Genomic DNA, 27,562 nt, shown 5'->3' with positions numbered 1-27,562 from the left:
CTGACTTCTTTCAATCTTCCTCATAGATCAAGTTTTCTGTCATTTCTGTTTCTCTCCTCTGGACTCTCCCCAGTTTGTTCACATCTTTCTTGAAGCTCACAAGTGCCAAATAGAGCAGAAGGATTACTTCCCATTCTGCAACATAAGGACAAAATTAATATATAGTTATTAGATGGACATTAGACAATACGTTAATTTCAAAGGCAGCATAGCGTTGCTATGCACTGTCAAACAATCACTACATTTCAAACTAAAATTGTCAATGCTTCTGTGATGAGTAAAACAATATACAGTATTTTTCCATCTCCACATTCCACTCCCAATCTTTGCATGAATATGAAATTTTTGAGTGGAGCAGGGATAGAATATGACCTTTAAGGCATGATCCTGCAGTCTTTCCTCAGGAAAAACCTCCATTGAAATCAGTGCATGGAGTAAAGACTTCAGGATGATGTGCCTGATTCACCTCTCCCCGGCACCAGTTTTGTCAAGTTTGAGATCATTTGTGTTACATTGGTGTAAAACTGGTTTAGCAGGGTGAAGAGTCAGGACCAATGTCTATAAGACCCTGTCCTGTGAGAAGTTTGGTATTTTCTGCAAGATGTTTAGTTGAGGGGTTTCAACATTTAGCAAGATCAGATGCTTAGTTTGTACAACAAAAACCAGCATGGTACTGAATACTTCCTGCGAACAGTGCTGATGAAATGAAAGGGAACAGAGGGGACTCTGCTTTGAGCAGGGGGTTGGACTAGATGACCTCCTGAGGTCCCTTCCAACCCTCATATTCTATGATTCTATGACTCAAAAACCTTGCAGGAATAAATCCTCAATCAAGCTTGTAAAGTGTTTTGAGTTCCATTTGGATTAAAAACACTGTATAAGTGCAGTATTCACATCATCATCAAATACAAGATGACTATCATTGGGTAGCATATTGGGCTAGATTCACCAATACACTCCAGCTGCTTTGCATTGAATCAGGCTTAGGATTTTTTTCCTTTCTAGGGAAGGATTGATATTTTAGATTTGTGTTAAATCTGCAGGAAACTAACTGTTGCAACAGAAACATCTCAGCTAAAGGAGCAGAATCTTTAACTACCCCATGCAAAGTAGACTAATGCTTGCAGAGACAGCAATTAATGAACAGCCTTTGGGCCTGATTCTGCTCCATTTGAATCAATGAGATCAAGATCAGACCTGAAGTTTGTTGGATGTTTTAAATATCTGACATTCTAGTTAGTATTCTTCTTTGACAAGATTATACATTCTTGGTTTCCATATACAAATTACTTCGTGGCATTTTGCTCTGAGTTATTAATTTTGTTTTTGCTACTGGAAGCACTAAATAGTCATGAGCCAGATTGTTCCCCCTGCTCCCTGTATGGAAGACTCCCTCTGCCTCATGGATCTCCTTCCTCTCAACAGCAGCATGCCTCCTTCTCCAGGACCCAGCAGAGAGCACTCCACAGGTTTAGCATCCTTGTCCTGGGAAGAGCTAGAAACAGCACACAAGGTGCAGGCAGCCCCCTTGTTAAATAAGAGTCCCTCATTTGACTCCAGAGCTTACATGAAAAAGATATACAGCCTGGGACTGTCTTATCTATTGTACCTACCCCCTCCATGGCAATTGTCCCACTCTAAACGAGGTCCTAGGAGCAGCTGCAGTCAGGGGTTGTCCTTGGCAGCACAACGCCATTGCTATCATAATTCCACCAGCATGGATAGATCTGGATTCTGGGAGACACCTCCAATTGTGTAATGGTCTTTGTGGCTTATTCACTGAGGGCCAAACCGTGAGTTCCCACCTCCAATGGAAACTCCACAAGGCAATCCTCAGGGAGCTTTTCTTCTTTCTTAGTCTGCTCCTGCAAGTTTTACAGCAGAAGTCAACAATCCAGCTCCATGAACCATAGTTCATGGTGTTAGTAATATAGTATGCAGGATGACAGAGCCCACATGCATATTTGGTAGAGCTAATATTCTGAATAAAGAAAAGAAATTACCTTAAGCCCAGGGTCTTCTTAATTTAGGGACAAAACAATAGGACACACTAATTTTTAAAAGGTCTTTTAAAGGATATTGTAAAAATGGCATGTTTTATGGGCTTTATGATTATTTCAGTGACTCAGGGTTATTCTAGCAAATAATCAGGGTGCTAATTTTAATTACCAAGAAGCAAACATATATGGTTAGCATGAGTGAGTAAATTCATATCCATGTATTCAGTATACACGTCTTTGAAGGTGACACTGCTAAAGAACAGCTCTCATGGAGGAAACGTTTTTTTCTACAAATTTAATTTATCACTTGCAATGGAGCAGTGTGTCAGGAAAATCACTTACCTGGGGGTATGTCATCCTGCAAATCTCCTGTGGTTAGGAGGTCTGTGTTGTAGCAGGCCTCCTGCCTGCTCCATTTCATTGTAAGCATTTATTTTCTCTGCTGTATTTTTCTATTTTCTGTTATTTAAGCTCTTGATAAAAAATAGTTTTTTAGCTCTTTATTTCTGAGCCCCCATGTTACTCACTGCACATGTGCACAGAGCGGAGTTTACACTCAGCCATTTGGGTTTGGGGCAAACAACTGGGGTGGGGCTGAGCTGTTGACTCCATATTATGATTGCTGTCTGACTCCACAGAAGTCCATCTCTGGGGACTTTGATTATTTTGATTAGGCATTTGGGAACAAGCAGGCTGGATGGTTTCTGCCAGATTCCTTCCCCCAAAACCTATGAGGGAAGCTAGGGCTGGTTACTGCAATTTTTTGCTACTTCCTCCTCTATATTGTGGTGCATTTCTGGAGAGAGTAATCCAGGAGAAGCCATAGATTAGAGAAGATAAGAACCTGGAGGCCTAGTCAGCTGGGGACCTACATGTGGATACCTGCCTCTGGGGATTTCCTAGATCCATGTTGATCTCAGAGGATCCACAGATTTAGGGGGTGGAATCACTGCTCTCTTCCGTGGGGGCAAACCCCATCCTCACAGAAGTACTCAAAGGGAATTCTGTGAGTACCGACTCATGGAAATTCAGTCCCTATAAAGGCTTCTCCCATGTAGGAAAGCATCAGACCCTCAGTTTAAAAGAGCAATAACTTACTATAGATTGTGAGGGAATGGGCTAAGGCAGATTCTCAAAGGAAGTGTTTCTCCTGGGGCTATCACAACGAAGACGTGGCCAATTGCCAGCCTAAAAGTGCAGAGGTGGTACTCTGAAAAAGCAGATTGTGTCACAGCTTATAAACAAGTAGGACTTTTTGATCTCTTGGACTCCAGTCCCCTGAGGAGACTGCAGTAGAACTGCCATAAACATGTTCCAATATAAGGTCCTGGGGTCTGTCTCTCATGGGTTCTCCCTCATCATCAGCCACCACTGAACTGAGAAACCACTTAGGTAGAGCTGAAGCTGCCCTTCATTCACCAGGGTGAGGATCCTGTCAGGCCATAGCCCATAAAGGTATTTAAATCTTTTACATATCCGTAACTTCAATCCACAGTTTTCTGCCCTACCAGTAGGAGCACAGTGTCCATTTCAACACCATACAATGTCCTCTCAAGATACCACTACTGATTTGCCTTATAACATGTTGTGGCAGAGCTCTGACCTTGCTCCTGTGGGTCCTGCGCTTCTAGGCGGTTTATGCTTAGCCTCAGTGGCTCACTGTGACCCTCCACGTAGCCCTTCTCTCTCTAGGGCCACGGTTACAGTCTACTGAGCCCTTTTCATCATAGGCCTGCAAGGAGGTTGGTGAGAGAACTCCCACAGTCTCTGTTGTCCCTGGAGGCTTATTTCAGAACAGTTTAGCCTCCTGTCCTGACAGGGACCTGACTTCCCCTTCCAGGAGCTGTTCCTGTAGTGGTGGGTTGGGGGGAACCCGGGCCCGCCCTCTACTCCGGGTTCCAGCCCAGGGACCCTAATGGTAGCAGTTGTTGGCAGCCAACCTTTCACTGCCAGAGTTGCTACATTTCCCTGGGCCACTTCCCCACAGCTCTCCTGCTTCTCCCTTCTTCACCCTTACCTTAGGGCTCCTTTAACGATGTTTTAGGGTGTCTTCAGTAACCAGCCCTTCAGCCACACTTCCTCTCCCCTGGCTCCTCTGCCTGACTGGAGTGAGCCCTTTTTATAGTAACAGCAGGGCCTTAATTAGAGTCAGGTGGTCACATTAACTGAATGGCCTCACCTGACTCTTAACAGGTTAATTAGAGTCAGGTGTTCTCATTAGCCTGGAGCAGCCCCTGCTCTGGTCAGTCAGGGAACAGAAAACTGTTAATCCAGTGGCCAGTATATCTGCCTTCAGCTATTCTGCTGTACCCAACTGGCCTGAGTCTACCACAATAGATATCTGGAAATTATGAGCTCCCAGCCCCCACAAACTGCAGTGGATAAGGGGTATGGTTAGTGTGTTGAGGTTGGGGTCAGATTCACTGACAGGGACAGCTGTAGTGATAATTTGTCCTTCTCCTACCACTTTCCATCCAAGGATCTCAAAACCCTTTACAAACATTAATGAATTAAGCCACACAACAGCCTCTGCAGGGTGGGGTACTAATATCCATACTTAGTGGTTGATTAGCTACCACATTGATAGGCATCTTAAAAAAAGTAGCTGATAGAATAGAGGGTGCATCTGTAGAATAGAGGATATGTCCGTACCTCTCAATCTCCCAAGCCATCAATGTGAGAGGCTCCGTTTCTAATCAATGTAAAATGGCACTCTGACCTTCCCATGCCCTTATTTCAGGCATGGTAGTAGAGAGCAGTTGAGCAGAGGAATATGTGTATTTAAGAACCTTTGCTAACTTTTGGTTTCTAAGTTTAAGGAAAAAAGGAAGAAAAGAAACATTTGCTTTACCAATATGTGTCAATTGTCAAATCATGCTTAAAATTAAGAAATCACTAAGATGAGTTGACATTTTTTTCTTTTGTATTTTTCTTCTATTCTTTCTTCCCTATTTTCTCTATTCTCTCCTTCCCCCAAACATTGACTTAATGTTGTTACTTCAGATTTTCACTGGGCCTCATATCCTAACCCAGGGATTCTGCCTATTAAAGTATAAATGATTTTAATTTATATACCACAGTAAAGCAATATAAAACTGGGATATGTACTCTGTGCACTGTTATTCTGCCACCATAGATAGATTAATCATGCTAACTGCTCCATGCAGAATTTCCATTGTGACTAATTAAGAAATGTATGATCGCTATAACATGGCCGTTAAGGGTTTTATCATTCTTAGGAGGATTGGTTTTAGAACACACTATTACTGTAATGGGATTTGCTTTTATCAGCTAACTCATTTTCATCAATTCACAGTGATTTTAAAATCAATTTTTATTAAGGAATTTGATCATGAGACTTGCATTTTGATTTTTTTTATCTTCAGATACACATTTTTATGTATATTTCTGAAGAGCAGAAGAATTGTTTTGTCTCTTATCATGACATTGCACTGGATGGGTGCAGGTGCATTCAAAATAATCAGTCTCTCAGACCACAATATGGGGCCAAATTCAAACCTGGGGAAAGCCAGTGCAACTTCATTGACTTTAGCAGTGTTGCACCTGCTTATACCAGATTCGGAATTTGACACACTCAGTTCATAAACTAGTAATAGTGTGCTATATAATGTCCAAGCACAAATGAAGAAGAAAAGGATAGATATAAAGTACAAATAAGAAAATACTGACAGCTTCACAGACATCGATACATCAGATGCAAACTGATGTTTGTTTGGAAAGCAACACAGCTACACCCACTCTCCTGCCAGAATCTTGAATTTATTGGACTACAGTTCCAAAGCAAAGTGTAGCAGAAAAGCTAGGTCTTTATGGGCCCTATCCACTCTCCACTGAAATCAATATATCTCTAAGCCTATGGCGGTTCTCCCACTAATAATAACATTTTTATGGCTTCATTATGGTCTATTTTGAACTGTCTTTAGTCAGGCTTTCAACAGACATTTTCCTATCTCATTTTAAAGAGTGCAAAAAAAGAAAAAAAACCTAAAATAATACTTAGCATTTATAGTGCTTTTCATTTTCAAAGCACTTTACAAATATTAATACATTAATCACAAAAATAAATCCATAAGATTCCCAAAATTTAACCTGCAAAAAATAAAAGTACACACTGCTGAGCCTGCAGTGATTAAACTGCAGAATCATTTCCCTGCGCAAAAACCTTTTACCCTGGGCTAATAGGAAGTTGCAAAGGAAGATAAAGATGCAACTTGAAAGAAAGGAAGAAATGTGTTGGCCAGCCAGGAAAGAGCTAAGTAATTGCATGTACATACACAGTACACCTCTACCCCGATATAACGCTGTCCTCAGGAGCCAAAAAATCTTACCGCATTATAGGTGAAACCGCGTTATATCAAATTTGCTTTGATCCACTGGAGTGTTCAATCCTGCGCCCCTGGAGCGCTGCTTTACTGCGTTATATCCGAATTCATGTTATATAGGGGTAGAGGTGTATTTACATAAATAAAAAGGTTAGCTAACAACTCCTTCCCTTAAGTTTTTCAATCATGTTTGTAAGGAGAATGGGAAATATATATTTAAACTGACTGGGTAAAGGAAAAAGGAGTTCCCATTCCCTCATTATTAGGGGAACTATATTTAAGGAACCCTGTAAAACCACACACAATTAAACCTCAATAAGGTCTAGTTTAAATAAAGTCTAGATCAGTTGACTCCCTTTTTCAAGTGTCGTTCTCTAGCTAACATCGTAGCAAAGGAATGGCAGGACCTCATCACAGACATCTACCAACGCTGAGATACTAAAAGTAAAATCTACAGCTGGGTGTCTGTCTCTGTGCCTTGGCTCCCATTTCTTGGAGCTGCCTTGATATAGTCATTTCACTATATTGCCTACGCTATAAATGCAAACATAGCAGAGTAAATGAAACAGCAAATCTTAATTGTCAGTTTATGTTTTTTATCTCTATTTTGGTGATAGCTATAAAATGGATATTATTTGCATATCATTTGTTTCATACTGCTGCATTAAACTGCCTGGGCTTAATCGTATGCAAAATATATTTACACATGACTCCACATTTGAGCAATGAGACACAGCAGTGTGTGCATTCATAGGTCATTAATTCATGGTACATATGCATTATGAGGTATCATTGCAAAGGTCTTCAGCTAGGAAAAACTCTTTCACTAGGAGGGTGATGAAGCACTCGAATGGGTTACCTAGGGAGGTGGTGGAGTCTCCTTCCTTAGAGGTTTTTAAGGTCAGGTTTGACAAAGCCCTGGCTGGGATGATTTAGTTGGGGATTGGTCCTGCTTTGAGCAGAGGGTTGGACTAGATGACCTCTTGAGGTCTCTTCCAACCCTGATATTCTGTGATTCTACCAGCCACTGGCCCAGGAAAGCACCCCCTTTTGTAGCTTATACTGCTGTTAGTTTATATGAAAGGATGATGAAAGACAGCATCATCAGGGATATGTTCAAATTATGGCATGATTTTGTTCAAAATGGCAGAAAAGGGTGCAATTATATTGAATACTCCTATGAAATCAATATATTTCCATGGTTAAGAGTTCCTCATAGTTGTGAAGGAGAACACCTTTGAGTTTGCTTTTCAGCTCCCCATTTCCTTCTAGTTATAGCACTTCTTGTTGAATGGACAAAGTTCACATGCCTACTGAGACCAGCTGTGTTGCCACAAGCTACCAGCACTGGTTATGCTACCTGCTCTTGCTCTGAGAAAGACTGGAACTCCTCATAGACCAACAGTCATCAGACCGTGACAGCTAGCTTGTCCTGCTCCTGTAGGAGTTAGCATATTTACCATTCCCCCAACCACTGTGGGGCGAAAAGATCATCTCCATTCCCAGATAGCCCACCCTGAAGGCTCTTTGGACTGCTACTGTCAGCCACTAACCAATAAGTGGCCTAAATATTGCAATCCTGTTATGGGAGAGGAAAAGACAGTGTGAACCCACAGTATAAAGAGAGGGACAAATGCCTGTTGGGATTAAAAATGGATGATGTAGACTCCTAGAATGGATGTCAGATATACAAAGCGAGAGAACACTGCAGTACAAGAGTAACATATTTAGGAAAACAAATTTTTAAGAAATTTCAAATCTAGGGTCTACAGTCCTTACTTAGGCAAAACTCTCCTTGACTTCAGTACTGGACTATGGACTATCGCAGTACACATGCTAACAGACAGGTGGATATGGAGGGACTGGACAGACATGAAGGGGATTTCAGGTCAACTGAGACATAGGCTGAACATAAATCAAGTAAGTGTGAGGAGAGAATAGGAGACAGGTTATAGGGAAGTCCATGCAGACATCAGGTAAACAGGAGAGTGCAAGGGAACATGAAAACTCATTAGCTCAGAAGCAAGAGGGAGAGAGAGAGAGAGAGAGAGAGAGAGAGAGAGTTGGAGGACAGACATCAGTCAGTTAATGGAGATGGCCAAGGGAGAAACATCACAGGGTGGGTTGGGAGAAGGGTGAATGATTGGCTAGAGGCAGGCAGGAAACTTGAATAGGAGGACTTTGGTTGGGAGCAGGGAAGCTGTAGAAGGCAGGTGGTGGGCGAGATATGCAACAGAGTAAGCAGAAAATGTAGAGGATTATGGACCCTATGAGGAAGCAATTTGCTCAAAGTCTTTGTTTACATAGATACCCAAATGTGCCTCTTACATGGCATGTTGGGGTGCAACCATTAACATATTTTTTGCTCGTCTGTCTTTGACCCCTTCTACGAGGTCCCATCATATCACTTGCTATTAAGCCCTGCCCTCTTTATTAGGGTTGTTCCCTTTGTAGTTCTTAATGCTGCCCCCACGCCACATCTCCCTTCAGTACAATACACCTGTATAACTAGTGTCTTTAATCTTTTTTTAGAAAAATTAAAAGCCTGTAGGTTAGCTACTCTGTTATACCCTCAACTCCCTGACAAACAAATCCCAGTTGATATTCCTGGCACAGATATGAACTTTTCACCCACTTGAATCACTCTGAAAGCTTGAGACACATTTTCCTAAAACTAGCAAAGATGTCTGTTTGTACTCACTATGTGGCTCTACTGACTGCACTACATACGACTGCATTTATTATTGATCAAAAGGTACAAATCAATGAATGGTACATAATGTACAATGGTATCAGTGAAAGCATTGTTCCTTCTTTCCTATGGACCATGCTGAATACCATTCTCATATCTTGAAACCTTTTCTGATTGCCATCAGAAGTGCTGGAAAAGCATCTTTAAAGGCAAGTGATCCTGCTCATCTAACTTCTGAGGGAAGAAGAGAAACCCAGACCTCTCCCTGGCCCTTTATTGATTCTCATAAATTTCTGACACATTAAAGATGGTGCTTCTGTTTTTTAAGTGCAAAAAGCTTGTGTCTGTCTTTCTGTCTTCCCATTAACCTCCCTAGTTAAAAAAGTTTCAAATAAGCTTCAGATAAACATAAAGCAGGGCTATATTCTGCAGTACTCTTGGCTCAAAGCAACTGCAAAGCCATTTTAATTGGCAGGTTCAGCTAGAATGAAGCAGCCAGGGCACATCATTGATTCTGACCCACAAACTTTGGGGAACTCACTCAAACCAAACTGAGTGACTGATCTTTCTGAAGTTCGCCCATCACTCAGTTTGAATGAATTCACTTAAACAATCTCGCTGGGAAAGTATTAAACTGTGCTCATTTCTTTGACAGGGACAACTGTAATGCTGTATTTTGTTAATGTTGTATAGAGAAGTGACTTTAATTTGCATGTGCTCTAAGATTCTAGAGATCAAACAAATATTTGTGCACAAAATACTTATAGTATATGCCAGGACAATATATTATGTGAATTAGAAATAGTTTTATAGTCAGCTACATTGCTTTTAATGAGAGGTTAGAGACATATTAGTAATGCTTTTACATTTTCTTATAATATCTTTACTGGGCTCGGTGCAGGTTTCCAATTAACAAAATGAAAATCAGTCAGGATGCTGCCTAGACACAAACCATCTACACTACCCTTTATTATAACTCAGAGATCAAAACCATTGTTAAATTGGCATTAAGTTTGAAAGGGCATGTTCATAGTTTAACCTTATAATATAATATAGTTATTGACTATTAAAAGCCATTAACCGTTAACTATTAAAATTCACTTGTGAATACGTCCCCCTCTTGATTACTGCAGCCTTTTCCATTCTTTCTTTGAGAAATACATTCTTGCCCCCTTAAGTCCATTCATTAATCTATATGGATTACTACATTTTGCATTCTTCCTTTAAGGTCTGCTCTGCCAAACTGTCTCACCTATAAATTCAGTTTTCCTTTAGAAACTTTTGCTGCTTTCTTCCATAGTGCCCTCTTTGCACGTGAAAATGTCCTTAAAAAAAATTGCAAAGCCACTATATTATCCTCTCTTAAATCACACGAGACTCACCTCTGCTGTGTTGCCTACAAAATATTAACTAAGCATTTTGTGGACTGAGTCTGCTGTTTGCTACACTAAACATAATTATTTCCCTGTTTCCTTTTCTTCCCTGATCAGTTTGTTGCATCTAACTGTTTTCTCTCATCATATGCTGAGATTGTTAACTCTTTGGATTAGGGTCTGTTTTTACATGTGTCTACAGTACCTAGCACAGTGAGGGCCTGACTGGCTCCACTATAATGATACAAAGAATAAATAAAAATAATATCCAGAAACGGAAATTAAATATAATGATCTACTTACCAAATGTTTTCTGTGGTAATTCTGTCACAACTAAACTATAATAGAAGCTGTGAGGGTAAAAATTACAGTTTACTAGACCATCCGTTTATTACACTGACATTTGAGATCAAAAGTTACTTCTTTGAATTAAATAGATTGTCTAAGCATATTTCCTAAATTGTTATTCAAAATAATAATAAGAGCTCTCCCAACAGTATTCTTCCCATGCAGGCTGTGAAATATTGCTGTGGAATGCTCTTACCGGCAGGATAATGAGAAATACATACATATATCCCCAATGTAGGACCGAGAGATAGAAGCAGCCTAGAGGGCAAAATTCACATATTTCTAATACCAGAATATATACTGACTCCAGGGTAGGATTTTCTTTTAGCATCGCAATAATATACCGAAGCAGCTTTGCCACCAATATTATTATCTCCCTGCAGGACAAGGATCCCTGCATGGCTTTCAGAGACATAATGCTAATATATTGCTTCCATCAGGGCAAGATCTACCTCCTGGACAGGATTCTTAGTTTTCTAATGTCTTAGCCTTATACCAAGAGTAGAATCGATATCTATTTGAGGACTCTGATGTTTTCAGTGAGTTAATTTTGCCCTCCTTGTTGTCCCAAAGCAGGCATCCCACCACTGACATTTGATACCAATACCACTGTGGCAGGGTCATTTTTCAGAGATTTTCCATGCCTCACAAACAAGTAGCTCTGGACCAAATTAAGGTCAGTGGAGTTATAACAGCAGAGAAATTGTCTCTAGGAAGCCGTGGGGCAATATTTCGAGAGGTGGAAACTAGTTTGTGATCATTTTCTTCTTATTAAATCTACTAGAGGAATAGATTTTCTATGCTGTATTATTTTACTCTGAAGGCAAGTTCCGTCTCAAGATAATTATAAATTAGTGTCGCCTTCGGGGGGGGGGGGGAATCCTGATTTAGCGAAGCCAGAAGAAGGCTAAAGCATTAGAGAGACCTCGTCTTGGAAAGTACTGTAAATCCTAAGCTGGAATGTAGCGGTCTTTTTGTAACTGTTTACTAGAAAATACAGCAAGTTCTTTTATTGCAGAGACAGGACTGCATTGTACAAATGCTAGACTGAACCTAACTTAGACATAAAATGAAATCATTTTGGTGATGGGAAATCTTACCTTTGAAGAGTAACTTCATAATTTGTAGTGTCCTAGAAGAAGCTGCTTTGCTGTGATTCTACCCCAAAGTTACATCTATTTAATTTCTCCCTCTCTTCCTTTATGAATAAAGCGTGGCAAATAAAGGAAATTTTTGTTGTTGTCATGCTGACTGTTATATTTAATCAAATTATGTAAATCCTCTTAAAATTTATCGAATCAGTTGTGGGTCTTACAATGTTTAATGTCAGGAAAAAAAATTTATTTGTAGATCAAAGTGGCTCTGTACAAACCCTGCTGGAATTAACAATGCTATTTATTTTTAGTATCTTTCTCACACAAATTATCATATCCTCGTTGCCCTCTTCTTCTCTCCTTGCTTCCCCAGAGTTTGATATTGTATCTACCACAAGCCCAATTCCCCAGTCTTTCTGCTGATAGTGCTAGATAAAACACTGCTGACACCTGAAGTCAGGTGTTTCATGATACATTTCTAGCTGCTTTCAGGAGAGACTCACAATATTGGAAGAAAAAAAAAGTCAGTGCAAATGTTCCACAATTAAAATTAAAAAGTCAAGAACTGCAAAATTTAAGGATCAAAATTTGCTGTCATTTATGACAATGTAAACCTGGAGTAACATCATAAGCATCAGTGGCATTATATGAGATTTGTGCCAGTGTAAATAGAAGCAGAATTAAGTATATATCCAATGATAAAGAGTCTGATTCTCCTCTCAGTCACATCACTGTAAATCAGCAGCAGCATAACTGAAGTCATTGGAGGTACACTGGTGTAAAACTGGTGTAACTGAAGGAGAATTCAGTCCATAAACCATATTAACATATTAATTAACTAGAAAAACAGAAATAGAAAACACTATATGTGCGCAATGAAATCCAGTTACTGTGGCAATAAGGAGCTTCACTTTTGCATAATATAATTTACTTCTTTTTTTACTGTGAAGTGTTAATATTGCAGTAATGTTGTTACCATTTTGTTTGTAAAGCACTTTAGAAGCCGTGGAGATACAAATGCAATATAAATGTAAGTTTGTTATTGTTGATGAGAGCTGTTCCCTGACCCATTTTGCATCTCAGAGACATGTAATGGATTATTGCCTCTTCATTACAGTTTTTCCACAACCAGCTCATGTGATCTAAATTAATTAATTTGGATTAATTCACACTAGTAATTTTTATACATAGGTATATTTGTTCTTCTCCAGTATATTCATTTAAAATAGCAATAAATTGTCGGAACAATACAAATGTAGGGAACATTGTGTTACAGTACACCTCTACCCGGATATAACGCTGTCCTCGGGAGCCAAAAAATCTTACCACGTTATAGGTGAAACCGCATTATATTGAACTTGCTTTGATCCACCAGAGTGCACAGCCCCATTATATCCAAATTCGTGTTATATCGGGTCTCATTATATCGGGGTAGAGGTGGATGACTTGTAACAGCTATGCTTGTTAACATTAGGACCTTTCAAATGAGGACTTCAATAATTTTCTGTTTTATGAAATCTGGACTGCTGTTCTTCCGACGTGTGTTGCGGGTTCAAAATAACGTTATTTTACAAAATGAATCAATTCTTTGATATTTTAAACAAGGTTTGGCCTGTCCAACTAGCATGTAAAAATTATTTTATTCATACAGCTGACTGAAATAGCCTTATTCAAAAAGTGAAATGAAACAGAGCCAAATTCTACATTAAGATACATGCAATTCCCATTGAAGCTGATGGAAACTGCAAACACATATTCAAGGGCTGAATTTGATCTGTGGTATCATTGTGATATGAATCCATGCAAACTCAAGAGTTGAACCTGAATTAAATATTTCCCGAATTATGCACAGTTATACTGAAATGAACTCTCTCAGCCAGTCAGAAGGCAGAGAGGCTGCACCACATTTGACATATAACTCTATACTGTTCCCCACTCCCACATCCCAGTTCTGTAATTTTCCGCTCACTGATCAATTCTGTATGTGCAGAATAGACGTAACTAGTGAACTGGACATTGTTCTGAATCCAGTCTCATATCTGGAATGTTCATGATTAATTATTAGTCATAGTATCGACTTGATTGTATTTATATTCATTTTCTGCTGCACTCATAACCATGGTACCATTCTGATATGCAGGCATCCAGCGAAACCTATATATACATACATTTATGCTTTCTTGTGGTGCAGTGATCCTTGTATTCCTGGCCAATTCCGTAGAAAAACTTGCTCAGGGGCAGTCACTGGATATTTTCATACTCAGAATTAAGGACTGCGGTCACTAGCTGCCAAAGAGCGGGCAGTTTTAACATACAGTGCTACAAAAGAGCTGAAATCCCTGATCTGAAAGAAAGGGGTGCATAAATACCCCCCTCTAGTTTAGGTTGAGCAGTTGCTATAGGTAAAAAAAAGGAGCTTTGGCATGTCCTGGATGATTGGTTCAGGGAAAGGAAGAGAGAACCTCTAACTAATCTAATTCATCTTTTTATGTGATTCTATGATCCTGATCAATGGTAGTATTAGAGGAGTGAAGACTGAAACAAATGGCATAAACAAACAGCCTTTTGCAAATCTACTTTGACAGGCAAGCATGATCTACCATATTCTATGACTGTAGTATTCAAGTGACTATAACAGATATGCAACCATTAATTGGCTTGTGTTAAAAGGCATAAATGAATGTAATAAATGTTTTTTGTTATTGAAACAGTTATTACTGGCTAGAACTACATATTAATATTTGCACACCACATTCTATATGGCTATTCTTTGGCAGATACTATTATAGGTATGTATGAGGAAAAGAATTGCACAGAATTCATATGACCCACTTATGTACTGCATCTGACATTTAAATGAAATTGCTGAAAAATCTAATAATGTGGATTACAACGATGAAATATTAGCTGCACAGAAACAAAAACATTTGAAGTCAAATGTTAAATTCCAAATTGCAACACACTGATAATAAAACAATTGCACACATTTTAGTGTGTTATGCTTCCATTACAAGGAACTTTGTTGCTTGATCAAAAGTAAAGGAGTTTCTGGATCTGACATTGTCACAAAATTAATTTGGTATACTTTGATTTTACTGTGACAGTACATGGATTTTGGTGTGTACTGTATTATTAATGCATTGTTCCAAATGATTGGATAGATTTTCGCCATTGCAAATAGCATTGTAAAAAAATAAGAATTTATGATGGAAAATCTGACATAAGGACACTCAAAGGGCCAGTCTTCTGCTTCTTTTGACTTTCAGATTCAGACACCAAGAGTTCTGTTTGTAACTTCAGGAGTAAGCTTTTTAATAAGCACTTACTATATGCCATCTTATCAGGGCTTGTAATGTCTGATTGAGAAGATTTATGATTACATTTCAGGCCAGAAAGTAATATGGATTACTTCCAGTTACTTGTCCTGACAATCGTGTCATTCCCATTTTGAGAGTGAGTGATGTTGTTGAGCTGATTATTTCACCCAAGATCCTGATCCAGCGCCACTGAAGTTGATGGGAATGTGTTCACTGGCTTCACTGAGAGCTGGATGCGGGCCCTAGTCTCTTCACTGTTCAGCTTGTCTTCATCTTAGAAGAGCGGCTATATTAAACTTTCACACATACTGGTAATCCCTCCAGAACAGGGCTAAGGCACTTTGATGTGGCAGTGTGGGGGAGTTCTGCTGCCTGTGCTGTACTTGTCCAGTAGTTACATGGAAAATTTCCTTCTCCAGGACTTCTGGCGTGGTATCTTTCCCATGCACTACATTTGTGCAAGCAAATTTTTAAAGATTTCTATATGTATTTAAATATGAAAAAATTATAATGGAAAATCACAATGACTATGTCCTCCTTGTGTCTAACATACAAAGTCCTCTACAGAAATGAACTGCTCAGTTTGATAGAAAATTTAAGTTATAAATATTAAGTAAGATAATCATAGAATATCAGGGCTGGAAGGGACCTCAGGAGGTCATATAGTCCAATCCGCTGCTCAAAGCAGGACTAATCCCCAGACAGATTTTTGCCCCAGATCCCTAAATGGCCCCCTCAAGGATTGAACTCACAACACTAGGTTTAACAGGCTCAAACCACTGAGCTGTCCCTCCCCCTGATAAAACATATGGAGATACACCTTTGCTAGGTATCAGACTGCAACACAGTGCAGAGAAACCTCTCCTCTGAATCACTAATATTCACACAACTCAAATGACAGAAATAACAATAGCTTTTTAAAGCATATTATAAAGTACAATAACATAATTACACCTAGTTAATGTATAGTGAAGCCTGCGCTTGAGAGAAGATCAACTACTCATTCACAAAGAACTCCAATTTGGATGGCTTCACTACCTTGTACTATTCCTATTAACTGCTACACAGTGATGATTTTATTAGTAGAGATGCATCATCCTAGCTAGCTTGCCTTGGGCTCACTTAAATGGTGTTGCTCTCATGGGGTAAGGAAGATATGGACTGGCCAACTTCTGCTGGGCTCTCAAATCTTTGGTTTACACTTTCACACGTACTTAGCTTTTCTGTACCTGTCTCCTTTGCACAAAGACAAGATATAACTCACACCCTGAAGCTCTCACTGATATTACCAGGGACTATTAGTAGAGGTCCTAATGGGCAAAATGCTGCTTAAACAAATGTTTGTATAAATACGGCTAATGATAGGATAATACTGACAGCAAATTATAGACCTGAAACTATGAAAATGGCACTAACACTGCCTTGTGTGTTTTCCCTGTATCTCCCCCATCAGTCTTCCTTTAAATTTCCTCAACATTCTCCCTTCATTTTCTTTCCAAAAAGGCAAGTATGCCATGCGGGATCTGGTCCACCGACTTCCAGGAGGTAACAACAGCAACAGCTCAGCAAGCAAGGCCATGTCGGATGACACCGTTACTGCCATTTGCTGCACTCTGCATGAAGTTATCACTAAAAACATGGAGAATGCCAAGGCCTTACGGGATGCAGGAGGCATTGAGAAGCTGGTTGGCATTTCCAAGAGTAAAGGAGACAAGTATGTTTTGCAAATCAACTCGCACCTTTTGTAACATCTTTAATAGGTGTAATTAGTACTAAATGGGTTTGTCTTGTCTGGTGAAATCGTTAGCTTCATTATTAAGTTTAATCATAAATCACCTTGTGTTAGTAACCGTGTCAGATGTTGGAAGGAAGACAGGAAACAAGTAACCCAGTATCAAAGTCCCTGCCAGGGCTCATTTTTTGGCCTGCTTTCACTGGCAACATGCCGCATAGTGAATAATAATTATTTATAAAAATGACTGGCATGAATCATTTTATCAACATCAGGTGGTAGCCTGAGACATTAGGCCCCTGTGTAGTGGGTGATGTGCCATTGGAGTAACCAGGAGGACACTGTGAAAGGATTTGTGCCTCACAAAGGTACTATTCTTCTCCTACTCCCACTTGCTTTGGGAATGCCGGAAGTAAGTAACTTCACCACTTTGTAGGCTGCAGCTTACTCCCCACCATCCAACAGTTACTCTGGCTGGCAAGTGGGGATGGGGCCACAGTTCTTTCCACTCCTTCACCCGACCTTCCCACCCCCTAGCTTGTTAAGAAGTATCAGGCCTTCTGTCTGCTACATTAAATGGCACTGATACATGTAGGAGAAGACTCACACATAACTATGACGCTATTAGCAATAGCTATGAATGCATTTTTTTTTCAGAGTCAGTGCACACTGTTGGCAAAGAGATCATTGGTTCCTCTCCTTTTGCTGGGAGTGGTTGCGTAGAATAGCTTGGTTACAAACAATATACATCAAACTTCCAGAAGTATGACTGCTTTGCCTGCTATGAGACCATGTCAGTTTGAAAAATGGAAGATTTCACTCTAATGCCTAGATCCTTCTATCAGAAGGGGGATGTGTTATCAGCACAGAGGCAGCTGCAACCTCAGGGCTCTAACGTGGCTCCTCACAGCCAATCTTCAGCCTGAAAGAGGAATCTGCGCACTACACCTGGTACTGGAGCAGTGTGCAGGGTTAGGCAATTAATGCATTGCTGACACAATTCAATCTTATTCCCTTTTCTTGTATTATTGTTCTCTCTCCTTTCATGCTTCTCACCCAGTACACTCTCATTATTATAACTCTGTCAGGAATTGATAAGAGTAGCAACATTACTAATTGTGGTGATTCCAGTTGTGGGAACTGCTCTTGGACTGCTGACTCACCTTAGTAATAAAGCATATTAAATTTTTATTATAAATAAATAACATATCAAACTAAATGAATTCTTGTTACTAGATCAAATTTATTGCTGGCATAAGCAGGTGCATTTCCATTATTCTTCAGTAGAATGTGCCCACTCACACCAGTGGGGAATTTGACTCCGAGTTTATCCTTGTATATTAATAAAACTTAAGAAAATCTACAAAAACTGTGTATTTGTCCACCTGTATACGACTCCAGTCGAGATCATTATTACCTAGTGACATTGGGGCTGGAGTTTTCAAAGGAGCCTAAGAGAATTAGCCACCCAACTCCCATTGATTTCAATGGGATTTGGGTCTCCAGTTCTGTTAAGGTCTTGAAAATGTCAGTCTTACAGCATACAGGGAGTCAAATATAACCCCTAACTGCAAATCCAGGGAACCTTATCTTTTGAAAGCCATGTATTTCTAATAGTCTAGGACACGTCGGCTAATATGTGTTTTCAGAATGTCCAAATAATAAATGTAGTGCCCTCCTTTATAAAGTGTTTTTAGACCTACTGATGAAAAGCACTATATAAAAGCTAGATATGATTATTTTTATTGATTTTGTAGTTGTAGAACAAGAAAATCTATCAACCCATGATACCAGCTCCTCACCTAAAATAGGAGTTTATACTCACCTCTCAGAAACATGAGACTTTTATACCATTCTTTCTATCTTTTTCATTTCTTTCATAGAGGTTCCATTATTTTAAATAATAATTATAGGAAGAATATCTTGCCAACCTGTTACTTAAATTAGTGAAGTTGCACAGTTTAACAGAATGCAACATTGTGTTAAATTGTAAAACATGAAATCTGTTAACAAGACCAACTGTTACTAGCCTCAGAAGAACCATTTATTGATGCTTCTAGTATAATCACTGTCATATTAAAAAATCAATATGCACTGTGTCTGCTTCCAGCAGAAGTCACCAAAGCTTTAACCCAGTGGAACAAAAACTTTGTTTCATGAGAAGGCAAGTCAAAAACTCTTTAACCTTAAAAGTTATTACAATAGAATTTATAGAGACAAGGTAGATGAGGTAATATATTGTATTGGACCAACTTCTGCTGGTGAGAGAGACAAGCTTTTGAACTTACACAGAGCTTTTCTTCAGGTCTGGAGACAGTAGTTGGTCCAATAAAAGATATCTCATCCACCTTGTCTCTTTAATATCCTGGGACCAACACAACTACAACAACACTACCTACAATAGGATTTATAGAGATTTTAATGTATAGATTTCAATTTGTCATCTGTTACACTATTGTATTCCCATCCATCCAGATGCTCTTCAAAGACCTGGAACCCACAAAATTGCATTATACTGGACTGATGAGGAAATTTTGCCATAGTTAGTGTATTTCAATACAAAACAATATTAATGCCTCTTACATTGTGTGCAGCATGTGTGCCTCCAAATATGGAGGCAGAGTGCACCTGGCTCCTTTGTGGGTCCACAACTGAAGTAGAGGACATGAAGGTCCTTCCCTTTCCCTCTCATCCCATGCTTCCTGCATAGGGGTAGGACACAATCACAGTAGTGCAAGGACTATCTGCTCTAGTGTCTGTAAAGAGCCCATGGCTCTAGTCCTCTCTCCTCTACAGTTGTGTAGCAGAACTGGCATCCATGGGATCAGATTGGCCAAATGCAGTGGATCTCACTGTTCTTGGCCTCCCCTTAGTATTAACAGCATGACTGGCACTGTTACCACATTGGTCATTCCCTACTCCCAGTACTCCACTAGCAGCTAAAGATGGGTAAATAATGAAAACAATGATGCTTGAAAGTGTTCATCAAGTTCTTATCAACTCATGAACTAGTCACTCAGTTCTATTTGCAGGATGAACAATAGAGATGGACAGAATCAACAAATAATTTACTAGGAAAATATTGTGGAAAACAACTGACTAAATTATGCAATTAACATTATTTTACCAGCTCTGCTGGCAATGCAATTGTGATCCTTCTCATGTGCATCGCAAAGTGAATAGCGGCAGTTGCCACTACCCACACTGGAACCAGATGAGTAACACATGCCACCAACACCCAGTACCACCTGCTTCTTTTTCACCACCAGTTGTTCCCTTTTCACAGGGAAACACCAAGCACAAGTGTGACTGTTCTCCAACTTCTTCATGCAGGCTCTAATCCCTTGTAATTTTGTCTTGGGGCTCTGCTGTTTTATGTTTGCTGAGGGGATGAGGTTAGTCACGTAATGTGCACTTTCTGCATAGTCACATATTTATCCTACGTTGTCCTCCCTGGCCCTTCTCTTTGGGTTTAAGACATCTGCTCCCCCTTATACTGCCTAAACAGAAGGGAACATTTGGCTCTAATGCTCTGAAATAATTATTCAGATCTCCTGGGGAAAGACTCCAGAAGGAGGAGTACATGTGAAGTTAATTATGTCTTTTTATATAGGTTTAGAGTGTGATCATTAATAGGTTACTGTTATCAGTGTTTCAGAACATAAGTCCAAATTTGGGTCCCAGATGACTTTTATTTAGTCACAAAGCACTGATTATTTCTGTGTATTTATGATCTATTATATTTCTGTGTCCTGCTCCCAACCCCCTCCCATCTTAAAACAGTGCTCATCACCTAGCTAGTTCCTCTATTTCCTCTGACCATCTGGTAGAAGGCATTGATGCAGTGAGTACTCACTCATCTGTTCCCTGGAGTACTTAAAGTCTACCAGCCCAGGAGAAAGAAACCAAAGCCCTGTACTCTTGTCCTTCATGCCACTGCACACAGGACTGCAGCCAAGCAGGGCTGGCTTTAGGCCAATTCCCCCGATTCTCCCGATTCGGGCCCCATACCTAAGAGGGCCCCGCACCCTAAGGACGAGTGCCTAACTTCTTAATTTTTACTCACCCGGCGGTGGTCCAGGTCTCCGATAGCACTTCAGCGGCGGGTCCTTCACTTGCTCCCGGTCTTTGGCGGCATTTTGGCTGTGGGTATTTCCGTGCCCCGGAAGACCCAGAGCGAGTGAAGGACCTGCTGCCGAAGACCCGGACCGCCATCGGGTATTCGAATCGGGCCCTGCAGTTCCTAAAGCCGGCCCTACAGCCAAGCCACCTCTCCAGAAACAATTTCTCCAATTTTTGCCCTCTGCAGCTTTCTCTTTCTCTACCTTCTCCACTACCCACCCTATCAGTTAGCCAGTTCAGCAGTTACTCTCCATCTTGACAGAATTCTCTTGTTCTCATGTTCCTAGTGAGAACCCTTGCTTCTCATTCATCATACAGCACAAGTGTGTATTGGTTTTGTTCCTCTTCCAACACTTAGTAATATGGACATGAAGAGTGTGTTTGTCAGTGAATAAAATGTTAGTATCCAAACTACTTGAATGTAAAGCTCTTAGAATATACTTATAGAACTGGTGAATAGCAGAACTCCACTTGAGAGTTTCAATCCTTTGTAATTGACTCACAAATCAGCATTAATTGAACCTGGAATTTGATTTAACAGTCTCTCTCTCTCTTTTTTTTTTTAATGTAATAGGCACTCACCAAAAGTGGTGAAAGCAGCATCTCAGGTCCTAAATAGCATGTGGCAGTACAGAGACCTGAGAAGTCTCTACAAGAAGGTAAGATTTTCTTCAGATTTTAGATCTTCTGTAGTTACCCACTTTGGGGGCTTAAGAAACATGAGACCAAATACTTTATTTGATCTGTTAATGGGCCCGTCTGAATCCCAACTGCTCAAAGTTTAGGAGGTTCAGATCTGGTGTTTTTGCATGTTCCCGTGTCTAATTTTAACTCCTTAAATAGAAATGGTCCATAAAGCATGTATTTTTTTTGTTATTGTTTGGGGGAGGGTTTTTTTTTCTTAAATGAATTTTAGTTCTTATGAAAAGTGCTGGAGTTGACAGTCCTGGAGAGTGAAGTCCTCTGTTCACAGAACCAGTACAGCATGGTCAGCGGTGGTGCAAGCTGCCTCTCCTCAGCCTTTCCTATCAGTGCATCTCAATCCTATCCTGGAGAGACAACCATAGGGGTGAGTGTGAGATTCCCAGCTCATTCAATTCCTGGCCTCTCCGCTGAGACCACCAATGCCAGTTCCTTCAGTGGTGATGCTTTTATGATATGGACATTGGTACCCCTGGAACTGGATAGAGACCTGTTTATTTCACATCCATCAAATCGACAGCTTTCATGCACTAGCAACACAAGCTTGATTCAGAGGCAGTCTAGAGGTGAAAGGCAGTGGCTCCCATTATCATTCTCATAAGGCTGCCAGCCTCCTCTTTTGTGTAAATTATAGTACTATTACTACGAACAACATGTTTAAAATTAACTATTTTAAAATGAACTTCTGACATGTATAGGTGATGGTATAACAAGCTTCTATCACAGAATACTTGTAAATGGACACACATTGAAGTGTGCGAGTAAATGTGGTGTGTGTATGTGTGTACACATATCTATCAATGGCAGTCTCAAACCACTTCCTAGTACTCACAATTTCACATCACAAAAATTACCACCACAGTTGCCTCTAATTGGCACCTTTCTTTGTAGTCTAAGCAAAAAGACCAGGCATTTAATTTCATTCCCAGTCGAGGGTGAGGCATATTAATGGTGGAGGGTGAGGATGCTCACAGTGCCATTGCCGGTGCTGTATGTATTGTATAGCTGAAAAGAGTCGAGTAATGTGAACTCTGTGCCTCAATCTGCTCACATTGAGTCTGAGGTTTGAAATTTTATTATTTTGCACACCTGAGCTCCTCTCTGAGAAAGTTTGGCAAACAGGCCTTGTTTGAGAGGTGGAGTGAACAGCAGCGAGGATAGGGTCCCGCTGAGAAGACAGCAATCTGGGATGTGGAGATGAACTGATTCTCTGCATGGTTTGGAGAGATGCCCCTTTGGGGGTAAAGTTTGTTGTGCTTACAGGGGCTGGCTAGTTTCTTAACCTTTGCACTATTTTGCAGGATTCATTTTGTTAATCCCTTCATGAGCTAATTCTGGCAGGGTAAAATGGAGGTCAGTCTCTCAGACAGTTAATCTTATACCTTTCCCAAGCACTAAGCTAATTGAACAAAATAATTATTTAGTCTTCTTATGTCTCTACAACCTGCTACCAAACATTGTATAATAATTTAGTACAGAAAATGTCATTTCTTTTAACCAAATGCTTCTAAAAAATAACTAAAAATGTTACTGTACATAAATAGACAGGTATGTATTTTTTAATGTTTATAAAGTTAGTACACAATATAAGGAATGATTTTTATGTAGAATGAATCAAGAAAAACACTTTCCAAAAGGAGCTACTTCCTTTGTTTCCTTCACATTAGTACAGTGAATACTTAGCTGTTTCCTAGGATTGATGCCTGTGGCATTTTCTTTTTTTCACAATGTTTTAAAAAAAAGTTATATAAAACAAGAGAGTTCCTAAGATCTCTGTTACATAAGCAATAATATTTGTCATGCAATATGGGTTTAAATAGTCAAGATAATTATTTTCTCCCACTAAAGCTTCTATATTGGCAATAATGAATGAATACAGCTTCTGCTGGCTGTGCGATATGGTCAGCACTTTGTGCTTTCACACACTGGCAGGGATTTTTACCACACTGCAGCTAAATCCAATTGTGCAGGTGTCTGAAATTCATTAGTATGCCCTAAAAATATCTATCTCATTATTCCCAAGTAATCACTAGCATATAAGAGAGGCTGGAATAGAAGCATGATTCTGTTTTATGACTTGGGTCAGTTACAAGCCTAACATTAACTTTAAGGAAATGCAGCAGTATTTGTCCTGCTGCTTGAGGGACAGTATGTCCAAAGTTTGATATAGTTTTAGAGCAGCATATGTTGACACTATACTAAACAGGGAAAAGAACAATATGAATAGAAGTATTATCATTTGCATTACTGAAGTAACCAGAATATTGATTTGTCACTGTTGTTGGTATAAAAGTAGCCAATACATTTGGCCCATAGATTTGTTCATGTCAGGGAAAAAACATGAAAGCTTATTACGTTTTTGTAATTCTGCTTAGCACTATGGGCTTTATTCACTATCTCTGGCAGAACCCAAACTGAAAGTGCCCAGTGACAGAAAGTCCAGTCAGAGGTGGGAAGCATAATGTTACAAGCTGCCTATAACTTCCACTCTGTTGCGGGGCCAGGAGCCAGCCAGTGCTACCCAAGAAGTGCGTAGGGCTGACTCAGGAAAGTGCACAGCAAGGGCATGTAGGAGATGTACTGATCCAGTGTCTCTCTCTCAGGCAGCCTCTGCCAGTGAAGCCTCTAGACTCCTGGCTGTAAATTGAAGCTCTTTCCAGCTAATGGAAGCCTGATATTGTCACTTGCCCTTTGCGGCGGTCAGGGGCGGCTCTAGTAATTTCGCCACCCCAAGCACGGCGGCACGCCGCGGGGGGCGCTCTGGCTGTCGCCAGTCCCGCGGCTCCAGTGGACCTCCTGCAGACGTGCCTGCAGAGGGTCCGCTGGTCCCGCGGCTCCGGTGGAGCATCCGCAGGCATGCTTGTGGGAGGTCCACTGGAGCCGCGGACCAGCGGACCCTCCACAGGCACGCCTGCGGGAGGTCCACCAGAGCCGCCTGCCGCCCTCCCGGCAACAGGCAGAGCGCCCCCCGCGGCATGCCGCCCCAAGCACGCGCTTGGCACGCTGGGGTCTGGAGCCGGCCCTGGCGGCGGTGCATGCCTCCTCTGTAGCACAACTGTTCTAACATATGTGGGGGGATGTAGACTGCAGCCTCCAACAGGGCTGAAGCAAGCACTTTGGTTTTAACCAAGGCTATAGTGCTAATAGGTACACAGTGAAACTGGGTTAAGCAACCTCTCAAGGGACTGGCAAAAATCAGTTTCAGAAAATGAGGGGTCTTCTAATAAAAGTACAGCAGAATTGTACTCTGTATGTTTGAGGTGTTCTCTTAACATAGGAGGATGCCTGAAAAGGGTGGCTGTTTGCACAAGTTTCACTTCATCTCTCATTGACTGAAAAACATTTCCTGTCTTTAGAAGCCAAAAACAATTTCTCAATTATTGTTTGAAAAACCACACTGATTAAATCAACACAGACAAAGGCACTTCATCCAGGCTATAAGGCATTTTACTGAGAACAGAAGTAAAAACATTGCAGGAGAAGGAAGGGGTGGGACAAAGAGAATTATTTAGGGGGCAAAATAAGTCACAACAGAGACAGGGGGAAAGAGCACTTCTCAGTGAGAGAAGGCAAGGACGTTCATGCATACACAGACCCAGACTGCAACCTGTTCATGTCATTTTGGGGGGCTTTGCAGAAAAGGTAATCTAGCCCATGGGCTGTGTATCCCCAATGAGTGTAATGGAGCTCAGACAGCTAGCACCTCATTTGTATGAGCTCTCCTTCCCATGAGCTTCTTCACAAAGGCCTGATTCAGTGCACATTGACATCAATGGAAAATATGTGTTGAGTTTAATGGGCCCTTGGATCAGGCCTCAAGGCAGGATTTTTTCTTTCTGGCCTTTACTGTGGATTTGGCCAGTCTGTAGCAGAGCTGGCATCTGAGGACTCTTTGGGGACATTCAATGTCTGGAAAGCTGGGGATGTCTTTTGCTGGATCAGGCCCATAATATTAACATATTAGTGCTAATATAGGAAGAGCTTCACCTTGCTTGGAATTGTCTGGATTTTCTTCTCAAATAGCCTTTGGTTGTTTAAACAGAACGTTAAGATAGCAAACCTGGTTGGCTCAGAGGGAGGGTAGAGAGAAATTGAGCCTCTCAGTTCAGGATGGGAGAAGGTTCACTGTTGACCTGGGCTAGATTTCAAACTTGTCACTACCTGGCAGTGGTTTGATTTTCTGTGGGAAGTTAATTGGTGGTCTCAGGCTATAAAACCCACTACTGTCACTATTTGGCATCTCTGTGGATGGGGTACTGTGTTGTGGAAAATAAAACCAGGTGTACACATATTATACTAGCTTGTGCAGGGCACTAGCAGAGCTCTGTAACAGTTTGTGCTCTACACTGACTGATTCTAACCCCTGTGCTGGCTTCTCCACTCAACAGCAGCTGTATGGTAACTTTAAAGGGACACGCCAGAATGGTTAGCAGGCTTATCAGGACAGCCCAGAATGGAACGGGTACGAAGAGTCAATTTCAAGTCAGAGTTCAGACACATGGCTGGGATGCACTGTTGCCTCCCCTGATGCACTTATAGGACTTCACTTTCCAGGGCAGTTAATCCAGCACTATATTAACAAAGCCTGACAAGAACATTTTATCCAAAATTCTCTCCAGCTGTTACAATTCAAAAAAGAGGAAGCCATCAAAACCAAGATGAAATGATGATCTTATTCTTGGGGTGAAAGGGTTGCCTTCCTCAATGCCCTGTGTGAGAGTTCTAGTCTCCCTAACATCAACAGGCAACTGCCACTGTTCTACGAAAAGCTATTACCAGGCTGTTTTGCTCCAGTTGCCTGATTCTCAGCTTCTCCTGTTGTCTCTGAATTTGATAGTTCCTTAGAAAACAGGAGGCAGAGCAAGCCATCGACTGTCATCACAACAAGGGAAAGGGGGAGTGATGCAGAAAGATTAAAAATTGTGCTCTCTTTCCTAAATAACTTTCTGTAGGGCTCCAGTTTCTACCAGAAAGATTAATTCTCTTCTGGTCCTGCCACCCATAACACTTTCATTTCCTCCTTGGAAAAACCACCTGAAAAAGAACTTGCACCAAGACAGGGTGCCATGGCAAAGTTCCAAGGAAACAAAGTCTAAGTAACCCAGCAGAGTGACTGACTCAGATAGAATTCCAGACTGAAAAGTATACTTAAAGATGAGGCCAGCACTAGTTAATCCCATAAAAAAGATGTTTTTAAGGATCACATTTTCATTAACTAAAGATTAATTAAATTCTCACTGTAGTTGACCATCAGTGGAGAAAACATTTCTCAAAAAATGACTCTGAAGTTTAGGCATTTCCATTGTTCTCTGTTCTATGTAGTAAGGCCTACATTTTCAAAAATGCTACTAATTTTGGTTGCTTCCATTTTTCGGTGCTCCACCTGAGTTACCTAAGGCCTGATTTTTAGAAGTGCTGGGTGCTCACAACTTCAATTGATTGAAATTAATGGACTCAATTGCTTGGCACTTCTGAAAACCAAGGCATTAAGTGTGTCAAGGTGGGCATCGAAAAATTAGGGGACACCTTTGAAAATATAGCTACATCTGGGAAAGTGCAAATTGTCATTTGTTGCAGCTCAGATTTTTTTCTCCATCTTCAGTTTTCAAGCAAATAACCAACTACTCTTAAATAAAAGCAGCTTGAGAATTTTCATGAAGTTAGCAAATAAAAATTATCTCAAATCTTTAGACAAAAGGTACATGTAATAATATAACTAAATAATCCAACCTGAGCAATAATGTACTTGCTAAAAACAAGCTTTGAGTTGCATTAAGTGTTTATGATACTAAAGAACTGGAGAAACTGTCGTGAAGAGAATGTTTTCTATGAATTGCAT

General features: G+C 40.5%; 1 protein-coding gene across 3 annotated transcripts in view; it reads left to right on the top strand.

Annotated features, from left to right (window-relative positions):
- CTNND2 (catenin delta 2) overlaps window positions 1-27,562 on the top strand; it is a 1,145,701-nt gene that overhangs the window by 1,079,441 nt on the left and 38,698 nt on the right. For 2 of the 3 annotated variants that reach the window (XM_039524145.1, XM_039524146.1), the window contains exons 17-18: window positions 16,671-16,881; window positions 21,596-21,680. In XM_039524145.1, the coding sequence (XP_039380079.1) occupies window positions 16,671-16,881; window positions 21,596-21,680 (296 nt within the window). Of the gene's footprint in view, window positions 1-16,670; window positions 16,882-21,595; window positions 21,681-21,994; window positions 22,091-27,562 lie in introns of all 3 variants that reach the window. The other variant, XM_039524144.1, reaches the window with a different exon arrangement.

The sequence above is a fragment of the Mauremys reevesii genome, linkage group 2, assembly GCF_016161935.1.
Source record: "Mauremys reevesii isolate NIE-2019 linkage group 2, ASM1616193v1, whole genome shotgun sequence".
NCBI lineage: Eukaryota > Metazoa > Chordata > Testudines > Geoemydidae > Mauremys > Mauremys reevesii.
Note: the sequence above shows the minus strand (reverse complement) of the source record. Positions and strands in the feature narration are given on the sequence as shown.